The 20,680-nt window shown below is 36.4% G+C and overlaps 3 protein-coding genes across 6 annotated transcripts; all 3 read right to left on the bottom strand.

Moving 5' to 3' along the window:
* Positions 1 to 397: 397 nt before the first annotated feature.
* On the bottom strand, positions 398 to 3,018 carry LOC103845631 (eukaryotic translation initiation factor 2 subunit beta). Of its 3 annotated transcripts, none has more exons than XM_033282728.1 (10): positions 2,810 to 3,018; positions 2,483 to 2,538; positions 2,274 to 2,382; positions 2,155 to 2,210; positions 2,006 to 2,063; positions 1,809 to 1,906; positions 1,560 to 1,705; positions 1,328 to 1,470; positions 1,044 to 1,236; positions 398 to 823 (listed from the first exon to the last, which is right to left on the bottom strand). In XM_033282728.1, coding segments are annotated over exons 2-10 (852 nt in total). In that variant the 5' UTR covers positions 2,531 to 2,538; positions 2,810 to 3,018; the 3' UTR covers positions 398 to 822. The 3 variants fall into 3 exon arrangements, with proteins under 3 accessions (XP_033138619.1, XP_033138618.1, XP_009120755.1); XM_033282727.1 differs by having other exon boundaries at positions 2,483 to 2,535; positions 2,810 to 3,001; XM_009122507.3 differs by having other exon boundaries at positions 398 to 696; positions 1,151 to 1,236; positions 2,483 to 2,535; positions 2,810 to 2,997.
* A 2,002-nt stretch (positions 3,019 to 5,020) lies between these two features.
* On the bottom strand, positions 5,021 to 9,022 carry LOC103846194. The gene is made up of 3 exons (XM_009123100.3): positions 8,155 to 9,022; positions 5,161 to 8,082; positions 5,021 to 5,085 (listed from the first exon to the last, which is right to left on the bottom strand). Exons 1-3 carry the CDS (start codon positions 9,020 to 9,022, stop codon positions 5,021 to 5,023), a joined length of 3,855 nt encoding a protein of 1,284 aa, XP_009121348.3.
* Positions 9,023 to 16,182: 7,160 nt separating this feature from the next.
* On the bottom strand, positions 16,183 to 20,629 carry LOC103845628. 2 transcript variants are annotated; one of them, XM_033282713.1, is made up of 9 exons: positions 19,269 to 20,629; positions 18,034 to 18,307; positions 17,801 to 17,915; positions 17,585 to 17,709; positions 17,419 to 17,500; positions 17,217 to 17,328; positions 16,983 to 17,140; positions 16,791 to 16,911; positions 16,183 to 16,689 (listed from the first exon to the last, which is right to left on the bottom strand). In XM_033282713.1, the coding sequence occupies exons 1-9, from the start codon at positions 19,452 to 19,454 to the stop codon at positions 16,363 to 16,365; spliced, it is 1,500 nt and encodes a 499-aa protein (XP_033138604.1). In that variant the 5' UTR covers positions 19,455 to 20,629; the 3' UTR covers positions 16,183 to 16,362. The 2 variants fall into 2 exon arrangements, with proteins under 2 accessions (XP_033138604.1, XP_033138605.1); XM_033282714.1 differs by having other exon boundaries at positions 16,983 to 17,098.
* Between the last annotated feature and the right edge of the window lie 51 nt (positions 20,630 to 20,680).

Here is a 20,680-nt window from a genome sequence, read left to right as displayed (position 1 = left end):
GGATTCACCAGCAACAATGGAAGAGAAAGCCGACATGAGATTCTGCTGCACTAGCCACTGAGGCTGTGGCGGCTCGCGATCAACAGTAAGATGTCCCTCTAAAAGATAACCCTGTGAGCTCTCGGTTGGTTGATTATCTACTTCTGTGAACTGCGCTTTGGCTTGAGCAATGCAGGATTTTAAGTGTTTCTTCTAGAAGTCGCTCTGTTTTTGCATTTTTATCAATTTCTACAAATTTATATGAAAATTAGGAGATGCCCAAGTTTTTTTATGCCTTCACTTGCATTATTTCTCTTTCTTTGATGTTGGGATGTTGTCGAACAATCTCCGCCGACCAATACTCAATCAGAACACAAGATGAAACAGACACGACCTTGCTTTCACATGAACAAGAAACTTGACTGAAAAACTCCACGGATTTACTGATTCGACCTTTAAGTGAGCCACATGGATCTAACAAAGTTGAATGTTCAAAACCTAACCCATATTTGATTTTTTCAAGTCATAATATGGAGATCAAAGTAGATTATGCCTCATATTCTAAAACAAAACGAAAAAACAAGACAAGTTTCTCAACTCCATAACAAACAAGCTCTTTTAGTTTTCACTTCACCCACCAATTTCTCAGGTCTTCCTGCGACCAACACGAGCCACAAAACCAGCTTTAATCTGCGCCACAGATCGTCCAGATCCACACTGCAAAAACCAAGTATACTTCTTCACATTTGCAAATAGAAAATACAGAAAGTTGAGCATATCTAAACATGATAAGTTGATCAGGCATAGAAGGCAACTATATCAACATCATTACCAATCACACATTAATGACTCATTGACTCTTCAATTACATGAGAGAAATACGGTTCACTACTGCATAAGTATGCCTCCTGGTGAGTTTATCCAAGAGAAGTTCTTTCGGTATATAATTTACAAGACTCCAGACTTCAACAATGTGGTCATGTCTTACAGTACTATTAAAGAGAACTAATAAGCGACAGTTTTTTTGGCTTGTGATAAGAATAAGGAGAAGACAATGACACATATAAGCTTTTTCATTTCCCCAAGAAGAGATTTGATTACTTAGTTGCGCAGAAAGCAAACAAAAGACATGCATAAGGACTAAATAAATAAATAAATAAAAACTGTATACCTTTTCGCATCTGAGAAAGAAGAGACGATTCTCCTTTGAGAGAATTGTGTCCGGGCTCTTGCAACCAAGGCAAATGACGTACTCAGCTGCCAATAACACACAAGTAAGGAATCACCATCACGACCTCCATATTGGGTATTATTTAAATTACATGACTATAAAGAGAAAGTTACTTACTGACATAGCGCCGCAATATCCCTTCAAAATTCTTGGGTGCAAATCTCCCCTTGACAACCAACCTTTGCTGCCCATCAAGGGAACCACTGGTACCCAACTCAGCAAGCAGGAAATTCATCACATGATCCGGTTGACGATGCATCCTGAAGCCATACAGTCATATAACTAGGTATTAGTACTTATGGTTTATCGAAGAAACTTGAAGAAGAAGATAAGAGAGGTTCGTTCATACGTCTTGCAAAGGTCCATGAAGTTGACAAACACAGTCTTCTTTGTTCCCTCACGAAGAACTTGAGGAGGCCTCATAACTGTACGACGCCTATCTCCAGCAAGCTCCGGATTGTTTTCACGGAGAATGTTGAAGACTCTACCAAGAAGCTGCACATATAACTCCCGTCATCAAAAACAAGCAGATAACGACTTTTGAACAGGATACATCAGTGGTTTGATGCAAAAAAAAAACACCTAAAGAGATACTGACCTCGTCATAAATGTAATCTCTATCACTTCCCTCCCAGGGGTAACGTTGCTGCTGCTGCAGATCTATTCCCTCAGCATCTTCCTCGTCATTAGTATGCTCTGCAATAAAATATCTGTAAGCGTCAAACAGGAAAAAAAAAACACTTTCGCCACTAGAAACAGTTAATAACAAGCAAAGATAAAAAAAAAAAAAGTCACCATCCAAATCTTCTGCAGCATCGAGACTTTCTTCATTCAATGAGCTTGAAATTTCAACCTAATAATCATCAAAAGACAAACAATATGAGACAGAGAGTCATTAAAACACCAGTAACTTAGAACACACAAATCGTCAAAAAAAAACTCACAGGCTTCTTCTTCTTTTTCTTCAGTCCAGCAAATGAACTCTCAAGACCATCATTAGCTGCAGGAAAAATCAATTAGATTCCAGTTAAGAGAAACAAAAAAAGTTTCCAAGCAGCAATACCAGGCAGTGAATCAGATTTCTCTGGCTGTGACTCTGTAGAGTCCTCGATAGGATCTTGAATGACAACTTTCTTCTTCTTCTTCTTCTTAGTTGGATCAAAGGGTGCGAGCTATGGATGATCAAATAAAATTAAAACCACACAATCAGAAGAAAAAAAACTAACTTGAGAGCCTATTGGAAACTTTAAGATATGAAAGGAACCAACTTACTTCTTGCTCGTCCTTCACTTCCTTCATCTCATTATTTTCATCAGCCATGATTGCTACTGACAAAAAGATGATCAAACACTCATTAACCAAAAACAATCTGCAACAGCGCTAAGATTCCATCATCTAAGAGATGAAAAAAAACAAATTTCGACTTCAAAATAAGAGCCAATACGGTTGATTCCACTCGGATTAAATCTAGGCAAATGCTTCACGATAAGAAAAATCTAAGATTTGTTAATCACGTTTTAATCATTTGTGTTCCAAATACGATTACGTTTGAGATTAGAAAATTTAATTCGAAAAGGAATCAACGAAACGAACACTCACCAACGATGTGAGCGCAGAGAGATTTGGTGTGATGGAAGAAGGTTGCTTGCGAGAGGAATCAAGCACACGCGGCGCAGACGAATGAAATCAGCAGACAATGTGAGTAAGGTAAGGCTTCTTTTCTGATACGGTCGCTAGGTTTCCTTCAAGAGAAAGGTGACTCGGTCTTATTCAGAGGCTTTCAAGGTTACTATGTGTAGTGGAACCTCTGCTTCACCTAGAGTATCCTCCTTTATTCTAAAATACTTGCTTTTTTTTTTTTTTTTTACTTAGACACAACTTAAGTTAATACTAGATCTTATTGTATTTCAATATTAGATTGTTTGTTCTTATTACATTTTACTAGGGTCGGTGTCCGCGCTTCGCGCGGATTACATGTTTAATATAAATGATGTGAATTTAAATTGTGTGTTTTAAAGTTTTTTAAAGGATAAGTTAAGTTTTGTTTTTTTATACGGGGGAGAAGTTTGAAGTGGTGATCATTTTAAAAAAACAACTGTAAGGCTGAATAATAAATAGTTTTGAGGAATTCGATATTTGAATGAGAAAATAATCTATGTGTCTGACAATTTAATTGATGTAGGAAGTGGTAATGTAAATGGTTTAAAAGTTGACTGGTGTCGTTTGCTATGAGGCTTAGGATAGCAGTTTATTCCTCTTTTGGAAGCGCTGAATGATTTCAATTTCGTTGTTAAAGTAGAAGCGGGTTCCAGGTGTTGCTGTGAGTGATAGTTTTCCTGGAAAAGGTGAAATATTTGTTAGCATTTAGTTTCTTGTAAAGTTTATGTTTAGTTTATTACCTTCATGTATCCGTGGAATGATACTTGTGATGATTGCGACATGGTTTTTCCTTGTTGATATGCCATTTAACTCCCTGAAATTAGACGCCTCCTTGTCCCATAAAGTTAGACGTACCAATTTTGATCTACAAATAATTTTTGTATTAGATTTTGTTTAGTTGTAAACCAATTATTACTTAATTAAAAGTTTGTACCTGTCTAAACGCAATCCAATGATGATTTTTGAATTTGTGTAGTGGTTATATAAATCACTACCTTGGATGAGGCAAATGCGGCCGACAACATCTGTAGGAATAATTTGGTTGTTTTTAAAAAAAGTAGGATTTATTTTTATGTGAGAGAGTTTTTTGTTTTTTTTTACCTGGTAGGAAGTTGGTTTCACTTGCTGAGCTGAACAACTGGGTGTAGCGTTGGGGCTGGAATATGTATGAAGGGATCGGTGGAATGTTTTCTTGAATCAGTGTTATAGTTGTTGTTTCTTTGATATTGATTATGTATGGTTGGTCCGTAAGCCTGTAACGTTGGTTATTGGGGAGGAGATTAAAATATCTAATGTGATAAATTTTTCCTTCCTCGAAGCGTTGGTACATTGTGTCAGACGTAGATATAGGCACCCTCCCCTCCATTTTTTGTTCCTGTTTAAAGGTTAGAAGCAATCATTTGAAATATAGTTGGAATAATTAAAAATAGAAATTTTAGGCATACCTGGATGTCAAGACAGATGAAAGTTGTTCCTAGGAAAGCATCTTTATTTTTATGATTTGTGATGGGCCAGACCCTAAGGATCCTAACGATTATTGGATGAGGTCCGAGGGTGTTGCCCCAGTTGATTTGCTCTTCTGCTGCATGTGCTACATCGATGAGAATGATTATTTTTTTATTACTGCGCAATTTTTTTTAATTTTTTTTGAAGTGAACATAGTTAGGGTGTTTTTTTTTTTAAGTATTGTCAAGGTTTTTTAAAAATTTAAGTAGGCTGGGCCATAATTATAGGTGGTAGTAGTAAATTAGCTGGGTGGGTTTGATATGAGAATTTAGTTATTTTTAGTAATTTACAGGGGCTGTGTGTGAAATGAGGAGATTTTATTATCTTGGACGTACTATTTTAAGATATAAGGGAACTTTGGCGGTTCGCACATTATTATAGAAAACATTTGAAATTTAAAATTGTCTGAAATAATAGAAAATGCAAAAGATAAAAGTTCAAGGAAATAGTAAGTTGGTAGGTAGCGAAAATAAAATAAAATAAGATAAGCCGTAGACAATGGCTTGTAGGGTTATTGTGAATGGTCTTGTAGAGCGGCCACTTTCTTTTGTGGGCGGACCTATAGATATAAACAATTTTGTTAGCACAGGTTCATTAATGGGTTTGAAGAGTTTCGGACCGGAAGACTTACTGGTAGCTTGCATCTTATGGTATAGAAAGTTGTTGAAGATTCCGGGAAGCCTGCTCTGGGTGATCATCGGATATTGATTCTGGAGTAGAGAGAGAAATGAGCTGAGTATTTATGGATGATGTTGTGAACTGGGTTGCAAATAATATTTGATTACCTGGTAAACCGTTGTATATTTCTTTGTAGACAATGTTTTTGACCCTTCCTATCTTTTGATCCTTTCCTTGTATAATTTTGAGGCCTGACTTGGTAGTAACTCGGGAAAGACCAACATAGAGCTGCCCATGGGTGAAAACAGGCTTGGACAAATACAGCACGACACCTTTCAAACTCTGACCCTGACTTTTGTTAATTGTCATTGCGTAACATAGCCTGATCGGAAATTGCCGCCTTTCTAGAGTGAACGGATGTTTAGTTACTGATTCTGATAGTATGATTCTTGGAAGGTCCACTTTATGTCCAATATGGGAGCCTGTAACTATTTCACCTCTAATAACACGATCACCTAGGTAAGTGACAATCAGACGTGTTCCGTTGCATAACCCCTTCTTCTGATTTAAATTCCTTAGGAGCATGAAAGGGGCACCCACTTTCAATGTAAGCTTATGTGCAGGCAGGCCTGGAAAGCTCAGGGAGTTTAAATACTCTACTGGGTACAATGTCTCGTTGTTCGCAGAGTCGGTGTCGATTATACCGAAGCTATCGGAACTGAGATATTCCTTTGAAACACCGTCAGCTTCAGATATCATGTATTCATTGATCTCATCCACCGTTTCGTTCCTTGGTGTGAGGATAGCTCTTTCTGTATAGTCTTGTTTGGTTCCTTTCCACTGGTCAGTTCGCCCGTAAGTAGCTTCTAGAATTTGTTTGTGAGGATCTGAGCTGACCTCCTCGACCAACGTTCGGTCAATAGAAATGAGCTGATCTTCTTCATCTTCATCAAATTCATTGACCTCAGTAGGTAGGGGGTTCCCATCGCCAACTCTGAGGACGTAGTTGGAGAATTCTTTCTCATCTTCGCTTAGGCGCATATTCTTCTGGAGGGTGAATTTGTGGCATGATCCCCATAAATATGAATGACTTATGGAGGCAGAGACAATTTCAGCTCTGGTGCCTTGTGGGATGACTGGTAAGATCTGTCTGAAATCACCTCCTAGGAGAACAGTTTTTCCGCCGAATGGGAGAGTTTTGGCTTTGGGATCATGTAAAGAAAGAATGTCTCTTAAGGACTTATCGAGGGCTTCGAAAGCATGCCGGTGTGTCATAGGTGCCTCATCCCATATGATTAGAGCTGCCTTTTCTATTAACTCTGCGAGCATAGTTCCAGGTGTAATGTGGCAGGTGGATGTGGCCTTTAGATCGATTGGGATATTGAAACGGGAGTGGGCAGTCCTGCCGCCTGGTAGGAGTAGGGCTGCTATTCCAGATGAAGCAACGGGAAGGACTATCTTTTTCTCTGACCGTAGTCTCGAAATGATTGTCTGGTATAAAAATGTTTTGCCTGTGCCTCCAGCCCCGTAGACAAAAAATAGCTTCCCGTAGTCTTCTTGAGTCGACTCGATAATAGCCTGATAGACGTCCAATTGTTCACGGTTGAGCAACGTGTACTGGGTGTCATGTCTACTTTTCTCCTCGGCGACATTATACTGTAGCTCTTGCTGCCACAAAGTATTACCTAGCTCTTTAAGTAGGAGAGGATCAGGAGTAGGCATTCCTGGAAAATCAGTAAGGGTGTGTTCTTGGTTCCGCAAAGCCTTCTCGAGTTCAAGTAATGTATACTGCTCGAGCTTAGCATCATCTATTTCTAGCTGCGGGTGTTTGAATTCCTTACGTTTCTTGTAGAGGATGTCCTCACTCAGGGTTTTCCAGCACTTATCCCACAATTCCTTAGGGTTAGCAACATGACAGTAGATAAGTAACGTGACAAACATTTCTCTTAGCTGAGAAGGTGTACCCCATGTGTTGAGTTCGGCCATACTTTCGTGCCATTCAGCATCGTTAGCGAGAAGACCTCGTGCGCAGCAGGTGCTTTTGAAATCGGGATATGTGACACCGTTGAAAGTTCTAAGCTCTGTGTAACTTCTCGGGCCCTTCACTTTGTTTATCAGTATCCTCAAATAGTATCGATCCCCTGAAGCGGGATGTACAGTAACAACCCGACCAATTGAAGTGCCTCTCTTTCGCTCTGACCAGACTTTTGAGCTATTGTTCCATGTGAAGAACTCAGGAATCTGGACATACGTTAAGGTGCGTGCGAACGCGGATGTTCTGCACAGAACCATCCACTCGGTGAACATAGTCTTTTCGATGCCTGGCTTCTGTATAACTCTTCCTAGGTTATCTGTATCTTTGATAGTGATATTATGTTCACCTTCCAGATGGATAACCAACTTCATGACGGATGGTTGGCGTTTATGTATAGAATAAGCGAAAGTCCTCCACATGGATTCGCAAGCGGATAAGTATCGACAGTCCTGATACTCTTTTATCTCATTCCTTGCTTTCTTGACCTTTTCCTTGCCTTTCTCGGATGTCTGGGGGTCGCTTCCATTCTCGGATGTCGGTGGGTCGGGGCCTTTCTCAACCAGAACTGTCGCCCTGTCGACTCCTTTTGTGATGTATTTGAAAAGGTATTTGATAGCGGATGTCCGATTGCACCATTCCACGTTTATATGAGCTGCATACTTCTTCAGGATTTCTATGTTATAAGGGATGACCGAAGCATTGTCTAGAAGAATTCCATCCTTTAAAACTTTTGCATTTTCGTTTTTCCGGCGACGATATATTATGTACCCAGACTTATCAATTGATGTAGACTCAGTAAATGGGCGGGGAAATTTCTTCGCACATACATGATTCTCCATACATGGTGATCGAGGTCTATCGAGTCCACATGGCCCATGGATCATGTGCTTTGCAACCAATTCATAGGCTTCGGGGTCTTTCTGTTTGTCCGGAAGCTCGGCCGAAATAATCTTGTCGATTTCTTCTGGGCTGGGTGTCCTAGAGTGGTCTCCAAACCACAACAAAATATGTGCGTGGGGAAGACCTCTTTTTTGGAACTCAATCCTATGAAGAGCTGGTATAAAAAAGAGTTTAATTAATTATATGAAGATTAATGTGAATTTAATTTTCCAATTAAAGAGAATACCTGCGGTGTATGGGGCGAAGAATGTACCCTTCTTAAAATCATCTAGCAGCTGGTCTAGTTTCATTTTGAAAACTCGGCACTCAATGTCTGGTCTGTCATTCGGGCTATCACCGCCGTATGCTGCTAGATGGTCTTTTATCTCTTTCCAATTTGGGTTTGCCGTCATGGTGATGAACAAATCTGGATTCCCAAACTGTCTGCATATGGCCATTGCGTCATGATATTTCTCAATCAGATAACGGGGCCCACCAGTAAAACTCGGTGGTAGAATAAACCTCTTACCAACCGTCCTTGCATCGGTGTCACCTTTTCCGACTGCATCACAAACATTACTGTATAATTCAGCCCTCAGAACGTCTTGATTGAGCCTATGCCATCGAAGACGATCTTCCTCGATTGAAGAATATACATCGACCACATATTGGTGGAGGAGGCGCCCAGACTTAATGAGTGTCATTCCTTCTTTTAACCGAGTTTGTATTTGAGAGGCATAAAATTGCCGTATACTGACAAATTTTCTTGTCCTCGAGCTTCCTTCCTCTAAATGCAACGGGATTTCGGTATTGAAACCATACTCACCATAAGGAAACAGAAGTGGGTACTGGAGGCTCATGTATAGGGGATGATCATCTCGTATCTCCGTCAAATTAGTTGACTGAAACTTGACGACTATATCTCTCTCACATATAGTGTCTGCCATTTCGCCGACAATTAGTCCAACAACCTCAGATGATTGGGGTAAGTCATATTGTTTGCCTTTCCCTTTATCAGATATGAGACTGATTGTAAAATCTTCCTCAGAGTTTGCCTCGTACCGATCTCGAACCCTCCTAAAAACTTTTGCAAGGCAATTGTTGGTATCCACCATTTCGATTAGGACTTTTAATGTGGCTTCGGTTGCTTTTCCTTCAGAGGTTGTCTGGCCCAAAGCTTCCAGCCGATTCTTAACTTCGTTTGCCGTATCAAAAATATAGAGCTGCAGGTACCTGGGTGGTAAACCTGGCTTAGGAATGAGGGAACCGATACGGTGGTAAGTTTGCCCTTGAATACGGAATGTAAATGGCCCCCTCCCGAAAACAACACTGTAATCTATATTCGCCCCAATAGATGTGAAAGCTAGGAGGGCATTGTAGACTCGGATGGTTTCGCGAAATTGTTTACATTGCAGTAGCTTTTCTAACACGGGTGGAGGTTGTCTCATAGGCGGAAGCTTAATCTGTCCTTGGTTGCAACAAATGGTGAAGCGTAACTCCTTCGTTTTAGGGTCTCTTCCAGTGCTCTCGGATTGCCAGACCAAAGCACCACATGATGGACATTCTAAAATTGGGTTGTTTGTTGCTTCAGAGGAGGATGACGCATCTGAAGGGGCTGTAAAATTTAAATAGTCGAGACACGACTATTAGATGATTTAATAGTTATTGGGAATAAGTGGCAACTCCCTTATCAGGTAAGTGGTTAGTTGACCCAAGAAATTTTTTAAAGCACTGGACAAAAATTTCATTAGAAAATAGGCATGTAAATATATTCATGTGGTTACCTAATTTGAAACTTATTGGTAAGAATCAAGAGGTCAGTATTGGGGGCCGAAGTTTAAAATTATGTAAATTGATTGATAAATATCAATAGGTGGGAAATCAATATTTAAAATAATTTGTTAAACTATTGTCAAAGCGTCACAATTTACAATATATATATATATATATATATATTTTTTTTGTAACTGCAAATATGAGAACATGTTAGTTTAAAATAATGGTTTTAGATAATTTTTTTGATTTTTGAAAATAAATATTCAGGGTATTAGACAAAGTATGTAAGAGACATGAGAGACATAGGAGACTCCATGACTCTTGATGACATTTTGGTGATTTTCGTTGTGGGGTTAATTTTTGTGACCAAAAGTCGAAAATAGTTTATATATGAGAATTGTCCACTTTAATTTACTTTAGTTGTGCTGGAGGTTTAATAGGTAAACATATAATGTATCTAAAGTAGGAAAATATGTACCTTTTCCTTTAGCTCTGCCGATTCGATGATTTCGTGCGGGCGTAGCTGCGCTGGGTCCTATTAGAAAAAACTTGTTGTTGGTTACTCCAGATAATTTATTTATTTTATTGTGAAGTTGTAGTTGTATTATTTTATGGTTACCTTCTATCCTTCTTGATGTACGTTTCGATAGTAATATTGCCCTTCGCATGGCACGGGCATTTGTTCTTGCCACTGCATGTATTAATATTTAAATTATGTGTAAATTAGCAGATGGTATATTTAACATAGAGAAAAATGTTATTATTTTGAATGTTTGTACCGTATAACGCGCAAATGTCGCAGCCACCTATAGAGAGTAAAATGTTTACCCATAAAAGCATTGTTAGTAAAATATTTGTGTCACTGTAGCAAAATCACAAAATCATCATAAAAATATTAATGTAGAATTTGTTTTTCGTGTGATATAGCTGGATAACTCACAGTCAAAGTATTGTGGGGCAAAATGTTGTGGCATACTTCCCGCAGCTGGAGCTGTTTGGAAAGGATAAGAATAAACAAATAAAAGTTGGACCAAATAGTCGAGACATGTCTCTATTATGTTTGGTTTTTTAATAAGTAAAAAATACAGAACATTGATGGATTGAGTGATTGAATTTAGGGTATACCTTTCACTTTATTTCGAACTCCTAGCGGCCGTCCACGTTTACGCTTTGTCGTGTTTGAACTTGATGACTCTGATATTGGAAATAAGTTTTTTATTAAAAAGCAAAGTTATGATTATAAAGATAAGACAGATATACTAAATAAGTATAATCGACATAGAACTTGATAAATGAATGGAGTTTTAAAAAAATTCTAATTTAAAAACATATAATCTAAAATTATTAGAAAATTATTTTTAAGATTTGTAAATAATTTATATATCTATGATATAAGGGTTATTGTACCATCTAATCTATTAAAAGTGAAGTACAAATAATAATTGATCCTGAATTTCCCTTAAAAATTACAACAGAATGATACTGGTGTTAATCTACCCATTAACTAATATTCAGTAAAAGTTTTAACGTATGAAGGCAAGCTGCAAGCCCATTAGCATTGGTTTGACCCAATAATTGCTCTACAATATCTCTATAACCATAAAATGACATTTAATTTTCGTTTGACTACAAATCCATTAACCTTTTAATCAATAACAGTTCCTATATTTAAGCAAACACATTAATTAATACAATATCAATATTTAAAATTAAAAGAATCTGGAATTGCCTAAGTTATGAAATATTATTTCTATATATACTATCAAATAAATGGGTAATGTGTCGATTTAATCATAAATGGCAATTACATTTAAAGCCAATTTTTTCATGCCTATTTATACGGAACTAATCAATTTTCTAGAAACAATCTGTTTGCTTATCAAATTTGACTTACACGATTTATATTAATTATGTTAGTCAATGTTTGTTATTATCATATCATAATTATCTATTTAAATTACTTTCATGATTTGGTGGCTTTAGTACAATGTATAAATGTAAACCCCAAATTTAAATGTATATATAATTTAAAATATAAAGTAATTGACCTATTTTATGTAATATAATTTAAAATATATCATATTGCACAAAGTACTTATTTGAAAGAATATATGTAATAAATGTGTATAATTTTATTTAAAAAAATCATCTAATAAGGCCTATTTATTTAATCCATTTAAAACTAAAATGTATATACGACATAAAAATGAATTATTATAATAAGTAAATGATATATAAATAAAAAAAAAATAAATGATAATTCACATTATTGTTATATATATTTATAAAAAAAATAAAACAAATGGCAATTTTAAAGAAATAAAACAAATGGCAATTTTAAACAATTAAAAAAATTTAAAACAACATTACTATATAAAATAAAAACAACATTACTATATAAAATGAAAATATTCATTTGTGAACAATTACAATGATGACATTATAAAGGTTTTTTTAAAACTAATATATCAATACTAATAATGGTTTTGATCCAAAAATGAATTTGTAAATTCAATTACCTCCTAGAAGCGGAGGATCTTTGGAGCTTTGTTTGACCATGGTGTTGAGGGACAGCTGTGGATTAAACAAAACAAAGAACAGTATAATGTTAGAGTAAGTGAAATCATGTAGTATAAATAATACACTAATAACTTACAGAGAACACAGAAGCTCAGATCAACAATCACTGCGTGCCTTCGGGAAGCAATACCTATTAAGAGGTTAATCCCATATTTAACTTTTTTAAAAAATTAAACAGACTTTAATAACCCTTTTAGATAACACAGTATCAATTAGGAGTGAAATGTCGAATTTATTTTACAGACTGAAATATAGATAACCATTATTTTCAGAATAAGTTAAAATATATCTTTTTAGAATAAAGGGTTATTTGTGAATGTTAAAATTAATAAGGGGTTATTGTTGAATGTTTGAGCAATCAAGGGTTATTTGTGAACGTGTTCTATAGCTTTTTGGAATTGTAAACGGTGAGAAAGTGTGAATGTTTTCTAATGTTTTCTAAGGTTTTTATTTATACACTCGAGAAATTGTCACTTGTAAACGGTGAGAAAGTGTGAATGTTTTCTAAGGTTTTTATTTCTAATGTTTTCTATAAACTATACAAACCATTCACAATCCCTCACCCATCAGAAAGGAATTAACATTTCCTTCGGGGATATTGACTTGTACACAACTTATTGAAAAATCAAGGCTCAACAGGATTATCAACAGGAAAGCATAACAGAAACAAATAAAAGATAGCAAATACATAATCGTTTAACAAAAAATCTTACAGGGAATTTTAAAGGGAGAATTGGAAAAATGAGACACTTTGAACTTTTGTTTGTCACAATAAGACTTCTCATACTTTTGATAATTTTGGACATGTTTTACCCTTCTTTAATGAGAAAAATAGTAAATTAAATTTTAAAAATGTAAAAAAATATGAAAACCGTTGGAAACATAAGTATGACAATATATATGTTTAAACTTTTTTAAAAAAAAAATGGAATCATATTTTATTTTATCTTCTAGCTACAATTAGAAAACTCATTCTGGTAATCTACCTAGTTTATATATCCGATTTTATGTTTTAAACATAGATATATCAAGGGTATATACCGTAAACTAACATTTCTTGTATATTCTAACTTAGATAGAATCAGTTACGTTATAATCAAGAAAGATATCTTCGGTCTACCTACAGTTTGATAACGATATATAGCCACAACTCAATGATATAAGTTGGTTATATTACGTGACATAACTTGTCCTACCTTTTACCTTATATGACGCCTACAGGAAGAATACATTTCTCACCTACTATACGGTATTCTGCTTAGGTAGTGTATATATTATAGGCAAATCGTGAAAATATGGAAACTTCCATATTTGGTTAAAAAAGTTTCATAAATCTAAACTAAATCTACCATAAATCTCTCAAAATATATTTGAAAATATTTTCTCCACATTCTACAATGCAATGCGAAAGGTGATTGTTGTTGATGGAACTTTTCTGAAAAATAAATACAAAGGAGTTCTACTTGTTGCTACTGCTGTAGATGGTAACTCTAATTTGTATTCGATTGCATTTGGGTTGTTGATTCAGAGAATGAATGATTCATGTGGGTGGTTCTTCAGACAGTTGAAAGGGGTTATTGCTGATTGTCAAGACCTAGCTTTTGTCTCAGATAGAAATGCGTCTATTTATAAGGTGCTAAACTTTGTATGATGCTAGACCTATTGGGTGTTAAGGGCATGGCCTCTCTGTCTGCAGAGCATGGTTCAAAAATATGATCTCGGTGAAGTCGATTTTTCCTTGCTGATATAACTACTATCTCACTTCCACCTACCACAAACCTACCTTGTACAGCAAGAAACACTTTTTACTAAAGAGTTCATTATCCAGGTGGGCATGTGATGAAGAAACATTCAAGCAGTGGACTTCCCGTAGACCTTACAAAGTAACATGAAAGTGAGTGATGGTGACAATGCAGAGCTACATGAGACTGAAATGGCCATGTAGAAGTGGATGCACTCCAAAAACAGTGCGCTTCTACCCTTCCACATCAGCAACCAGCATCCTCTTTGTTGCGAGAATCAAGAAAATGGCACCAAAGGAAAAGGTGTTGTGATGCCACTGTTTTCTATTAATCTATTACAATCTCACTTTAAAATTTTTTGATCTCAATTCAAAGTTCTTGACTGAAGAATAGAAAGTAGTTTGCTTAGAACAATTAAGTTTTATAATTTGCCAAATCCCAATTCATGAACTGCAGCCGATTTGTGTCCACTAGAACTTGCCACTTTTCAAATGTCAAATTCTTATGTACTATGATATTGTTTGTAGCGAGATGCTGGTATGTATTCCAATAAAAACATATTACAATATTGTTGCAAGAAAAAATGAAAGATGCAAAGAATGAATAATTGACAATGGCATCAGCTCCTTTATCTACAGAATAAAATAGTAACAAAATCCATCACAAGCTTGCCTAGTAGACTTCCACATTCCTCTGCTCACTCCTCTTTAATTGCTTCTTGTACTCCAACCAATCGATCCCTGTTTAAAATCCCCCAACCATCTTTGGCAGCAAGTGATATCATGATCTCATCGATACCCTTCTCCATACCCTTGAGACCACACATGTAAACAAAGGTGTTGTCTTTTTTTTTCCAGCAACTCCCACAACTCTTCTGCATACTCTGCCATTCTTGTCTGAATGTACATTTTCTCTCCCTTCTCGTTCGTTTGTTCTCTGCTCACCGCAAAGTCCACCACAAGCTTACTGTGACTAGGATCAAACTCCTGTCATTATTATCCACATAGGTCAACCCACCTCTTCGTACAAGAGGAGATTAGTTTACCGTGACTAGGATTACCTCCGTGTAGAGTAGTGAGCTGTTTGTGGATACATCCAAGAAGAGCCATGCCAAACTGTTGAATTACATATATAGCCAGTCAATGTCAAATGGTGACCGTCCAAAGAAACACGTAGAGGAAGAAGAAGACTGTCCCACGAAACCGTAGACGAAGAACAAATCTTCAGTTCCCTAATTCGTGTCTGACAAGGAAAAGGAGGAACATGAAAACGAGATTAGAGCAAAAATCAAATTAACACATACCGTTTGTGAGAAATCGTAGGATTTGATGAAACTAATGAGGAAACAAAGAACTGAGCCGACGACGACGAGCAAACGAGGACGACGAAACAGAGAGTACAGAAGAAGAAACAGAGAATAAGAAATAGAGAAGAAGAAACATAGAACATAGACTATGGGTTTTAGCCGATGAAGGAGGTGAAATCGTCATTGAAGAAAGGAAAGGAGATCGGCGGAGAAGATGATAGATGGTAATTAGGTTTAGTGATGTGTATTTACCTTTTATCTATTTTACCTTTTTTAACTTTATAAAAATCTAATTAAAATATCTAAATTTAATAAATAAAATTTAATTTAGATTAATTTGGGGGTATAAGGGTATTTACAAAAATTAAAGTCCTAATGAGACAAAAAATGTAGATAAAGTTTTAGAGTGACAAATCCAAGTTGAAAGTGTCTCTTTTTTCCAATTTTCCCAATTTTAAATTGTCTCGAAATCTGGCTGAGAGGCGCTGGATATGTGTTTAGACCTAATGCAAGAGCTTGAATACTTCTTTTCAAAACGTTATGTGGTTTTTACATATTTTTAGTTATTTGTATTAATGGTAGAATATATTCTATTAAATTCTTAATGAATGCAGTCTTCTTTATTGGGATGAAATATGGCAGTTTCGTTATTAATTTACTTGAAGAATATTCTATTGAGTCAGCTATGGTTGAACAAATTAATATTCTATTTGTAGTAGATCGAACTGTAATAATTAACAGCTGGACGTAAACGTATCAATGCATGGATCGTACGTTTCCTTATTCGATTCATGCATTGTATTATGTTGACCTCTTCATAATACGATAATGAATACGAATACATAAAATTTATAAGACTGCATAACCAAGGTAGGAATGAAAACCAAACAACTTAATAAGATAAGAAATCCATAACGTTTTAGCAAAATGAAATTGTCTTAGCAAAATGGAAAACAAAATGACTGAAGAGAAATAAGAAGACTGTTATTAGGGAAGCAGCTGACTGGGCAGTCTGTACCAGCCATGGTGGAGTGAGTTTGGTGCATGAGATCTAGCCACTACGCTTGATACGCTTAGCTCCCTTCTGGTCGTCAGTGGCGGAAGTACCACTACCGCTGCTCTCAGCTACCTCTAAGATTCCCACTTCAGCTCCTGGACGACGGTTTTGTGCGCCAAGAAGAGAAAGTGGCGTGCTGAGTGGCGTATTTTTTGGTGGTAAAACTGCTGGTGAGATTATCTTGGTAGCGGTCAAGGAAATTCGGGTTGAAGTGAAATTGTAGGGGGAGACCTTGATCCTGAATTTCTTTGTCTGGCCAATTGTGTCAATAAAACACTGTGGCAGTGGAACTTCAAGCTCAGCCTCATCTCCACCATTTTCCTAATGTAATAAAATTTATTAATCAACTTGGTAGACTTTATGATTATAATATGTGTCAAGATTATGAAAATCGGCTCATCTATCAACAGAACAACAATTACCTGAACATAGGCGTCAATCAACTCTGATGCTTTTCTGCCAGTGAGCTCTTTTCCAGCATCGCCGAGGATGATGAACGTGCACTGCGCCTCATTATCATAAACAGAAAGCTCCACCCGATAGCTAGTTCAAATAGCAAGTGATTAGTATATATACATTGTCGGATGGAAACATATGTGACAGGACAATCTTACTTGGCTAATGCAGTAGCATCTTCATTGCGGCATTTTGGACAAAGCAAGGTTGTCGGACCACGGTTTAGCTTGGTCTGGCAATCTTTGCAAGCAATGTAATACCACTCAGCCCCAAGCTTGACATCATCAATTGTTGCAATGCAGTCAAAGTAGGCAACCTAAAATAACATCACAAAAGTTGTGAGCAACTAAATTGAGAAAAGTGCTTGATTCTAATAACGAAATGGGATTTACCTTAGCAGGCTCACGTTTGAGGAACGCAGCAATCTCACTTATTGTGAGAGTCTCAGCTTTGACAACCTCAACTGGGTTGACCAAAGAAGTGGCAGAAGGGTTCGCACTCAACCTTGGTAAGAATTTTAAATCAGGCGATTATCAAAGTTAAACACATAATAGACTAATATATAGATTGAAGAGGACATTAGCTAATACTAACCAGGTCAAGTATTCACTGGTGGGGTCAACATCTTCGTCCAAAAACACCCTTGAAGAGGACATGGAACTTAGGCACAACTTCCCTGTCAATACAAAGCAGTTAGTGGTAGGTTTATGTAAGTGAGTGTGAGTGATCAGGAGTTCTTATACTAAGTGTAAGAGATTACCCCCGAGCCTTTTCGGATTGACAGTTGTGACCAGAAGAACCGTTGGAGTGGTTGCACTTGCGTCAAACTTCAAGCGGAAACTTTCTGCGGCCTCGTCCCATAAATACACGTTCACCACTGGACCACTGCAGTTAATAAAGTGTAGATGTTTAATTTAACTAAGACTCATAAATTAGAAAATAATATATATGAATTGGTCGAACAACAACAGCTTACTCTTTAAGCTGCAAATGGACCGTCACTTTCCGAGAAACTGAGCCATCCTTGGTGCACAAAACCGGACGCTGATGGAGAGCCTGGCCATCAACCAGCTTAAGGTGGCCAACAACATCTAAAACAAACAGTCAAACGCATATATGGGTTTAATAACACATACGGTGAAGAAAATATATGCTAAGAAAAATTCTAAACCTGAAGAAATATATGCTAAGAAAAATTCTAAAACTTACCGTGAAGATCCCCTCTGAGATCGCAGTTTGCTTCAAAGTCTGAAAAGGAATGGACTCTGAAGCGCTCTGTCAAAATGCTTTCAACGTCTTCTTCATCTTTTGACAGGGCAGAGTCGTGTGAGATGCAGATTACCAGCCTCTGATCAGCAACATGGTACATCACCTTGCTGTTTGATGCATAGAAGGTTGTCAATGTGTAGACCCTCCCACGCTCAAGCTCTTTCTCATACTGGCTCCGACGGTTCTGACCGATGAACCCCTGAGCTAAAGTTCCCTACAGACAGAGATACAATATCGTGTCAGCCACTGATCATTTATATAATTTAACATCAAACCAATCTATTAAGTCTTTATACAGTAGAATACGCCTATATCATTTCATCCCAACACCACTGATCTTTTTTTTTTTTAAACGCTAAACACCAGCACCAACCAATCAAGTTTTCTATAAACAGATCTCAAGTGAATAATGAAAGAGGAAAGGCAATCAAAGATAAGCTAAATCAAGTGTTTTTCAGAGTGATATAGCAACAGTATTAAATCCCACTAATAAACTTGATACGGTAATAAAATTCAAACGAATCAAACATTTTTCCGGAAAAAAAAAGATCAAGATTTTATTTGTGCAATAAAGATTTTTACTTTGCAATCAAGTTGTTATTTTAATCATTCTACTTTTTATTTACAAACATACGCAAACATAAAACGAACCAATCAAGGTTTTCCCGAAAAGAGATCAAGTTTTAAATTTTAGTCAATCAACTTTCTTCTGAATCAATCCACTTTTTTATTTTAACAACCAAGTTTTTGTTTTCCCACATACGGTAACATCAAACGAATCAATAAAAAAATTCCCAGAAAAAAGATCAAGTTTTTAATTTTTACCAAGCATGTGTTAAACGAATCAATCAAGTTTTTAATTTAAAAAATCAATCAAAGTTCTATTAAGTTTATATAATTTCTGGGAACATACGGTAACATCTACGGTAACATCTCAAACTATTTGACGCGGATCTAATTAAAAAAAAAAATTTTAACATCAAAAGAATCAATAAAAAAATTCCCAGAAAAAAGATCAAGTTTTTTATTTTTACCAAGCATGTGTTAAACGAATCAATCAAGTTTTTAATTTAAAAAATCAATCAAAGTTCTATTAAGTTTATATAATTTCTGGGAACATACGGTGACATCTCAAACTATTTGACGCGGATCTAATTAAAAAAAAAAAATTTTACCTCCGCATCGATCATCAGCATCTCGACCCCAAGAAGGATCTCTGGTCCTCCTTTGACGTTCTTCCGAGCATTCCAGAAATGGAGAAGCCGGAACTGCAGGGTGGAATCGCTGGGTCCGGGAGAAACTTGGCGGAAGAGGAGAGGAGGGGAAGATTCGCCGGTGCGGATTGCGATCTCTTTCGACATGATTACGGTATACAGCTTTCGATCTGAGGTAGGAGATTGTAAAGGATGAGCTGAGGTAAGAGAGATAAGAGTATAAATAGGAAGGTAGATATAAGACGGAGGGGGGATGTAGAAGGTCTGTGGGGATCTTGAATGGAGGCTTTAAGGGAAAGCATTGAAGTTCAACCCCTTTCATCGGAGGCGTTTTGCGGGGAGATTAGTGGGAGAGGAAGAGAATCGCCATGCGTGAAAGAGAAATGGGAGAGACAGCGTTTAGGGTTACTGAGTATCACAAAGCTTAAGCCGTCGTTTTAATCAAACAGAGAGAACGGGTTATGGGATGGGCTGGCATATTTTAAAATAACTCTGGCCCAACTGCAAAGGGACGGATACATCAGTTGCGTAAATTAAACCGTTAACGGGCTGGGCTGCGCTAACGTTAAGCCGTCGAATTAATCACACGGCGCGAACGGGTTATGGGATGGGCTGGGAATTTTTTTTAAAAACTGGCCCAATTGCAATCCAACCGTAGACATAAGGCGCGCGAACGAAACCGGTAAACCGACGGGGGATGAATTTTCGATTTATTGAACTGGGTTGCCTGTGTGACGTGGCAAAACGATTGGTCTGGAATATTTTGCCTAGGTGGCACCCCTAATAAGCTCTAAATTTAGTCCCTATTATATAGTGGGATTTTCATCAAATAAATATAACGTATATAATGTTATATAAAAACAATTAATTTAAAGATAAAATTTGTTGATAAAATTTGTTGATAAAATTTAAAATGAAGAACTTTTCAAAAGTACAAGTGTTTTTTTAGTTTCATAATAAATACATTAATTTATTAAAAAAAATTCAAAGATATAATTTGAATAAATTTTAGGTTAAGAAAACTCTGTAGTAAGTTGTTTATTTTTGTCAACGTAGTAATTTGGTTATGATTATTATTTTTTTTATAAAATATAGTAAGTTTAGAAATAATTATAGCAACAATTTTTTTTGACATATTATTACAAAGTCGGGTAATACATTTGTTTAGATATTTTAACATATTTTAACCAAATTAAAGATTTCTCAAATCAATTAACTACCCGAGAACCTGTTGATAATGAAAGTACTTTATGACAAAAAAAAAAGGTAATGAATGCACTTTATAAAACCAAAATTGTCCTTTTTTGTTTGTTTGTTTTATGATTTAGCCCAAGAAAAAAAAACCCTATAATAAAAGTACTTTCGTAGACCAT

This window comes from Brassica rapa, chromosome A10 (genome assembly GCF_000309985.2).
Source record: "Brassica rapa cultivar Chiifu-401-42 chromosome A10, CAAS_Brap_v3.01, whole genome shotgun sequence".
Lineage (NCBI taxonomy): Eukaryota > Viridiplantae > Streptophyta > Magnoliopsida > Brassicales > Brassicaceae > Brassica > Brassica rapa.
Note: the sequence above shows the minus strand (reverse complement) of the source record. Positions and strands in the feature narration are given on the sequence as shown.

Excerpts from the sequence above, each read along its gene's own strand:
- LOC103845631 (XM_033282728.1), bottom strand. The coding sequence starts at position 2,530 with ATGGCTGATGAAAATAATGAGATGAAGGAAGTGAAGGACGAGCAAGAA. Across the intron at positions 2,211-2,273 it reads GAAATCTGATTCACTGCCTG|CTAATGATGGTCTTGAGAGT; the intron begins GTATTGCTGCTT and ends TTTTTCCTGCAG. Across the intron at positions 1,706-1,808 it reads GAGATTACATTTATGACGAG|CTTCTTGGTAGAGTCTTCAA; the intron begins GTCAGTATCTCT and ends TTATATGTGCAG.
- LOC103846194 (XM_009123100.3), bottom strand. The coding sequence starts at position 9,022 with ATGGTGGATACCAACAATTGCCTTGCAAAAGTTTTTAGGAGGGTTCGA. Across the intron at positions 8,083-8,154 it reads CTTCGCCCCATACACCGCAG|CTCTTCATAGGATTGAGTTC; the intron begins GTATTCTCTTTA and ends TTTTTATACCAG. Across the intron at positions 5,086-5,160 it reads AATATACAACGGTTTACCAG|AATCAATATCCGATGATCAC; the intron begins GTAATCAAATAT and ends TCTCTACTCCAG.
- LOC103845628 (XM_033282713.1), bottom strand. The coding sequence starts at position 19,454 with ATGTCGAAAGAGATCGCAATCCGCACCGGCGAATCTTCCCCTCCTCTC. Across the intron at positions 17,710-17,800 it reads GTCCATTTGCAGCTTAAAGA|TGGTCCAGTGGTGAACGTGT; the intron begins GTAAGCTGTTGT and ends TATTAACTGCAG. Across the intron at positions 17,329-17,418 it reads ACCAGTGAATACTTGACCTG|GTTGAGTGCGAACCCTTCTG; the intron begins GTTAGTATTAGC and ends ATTCTTACCAAG.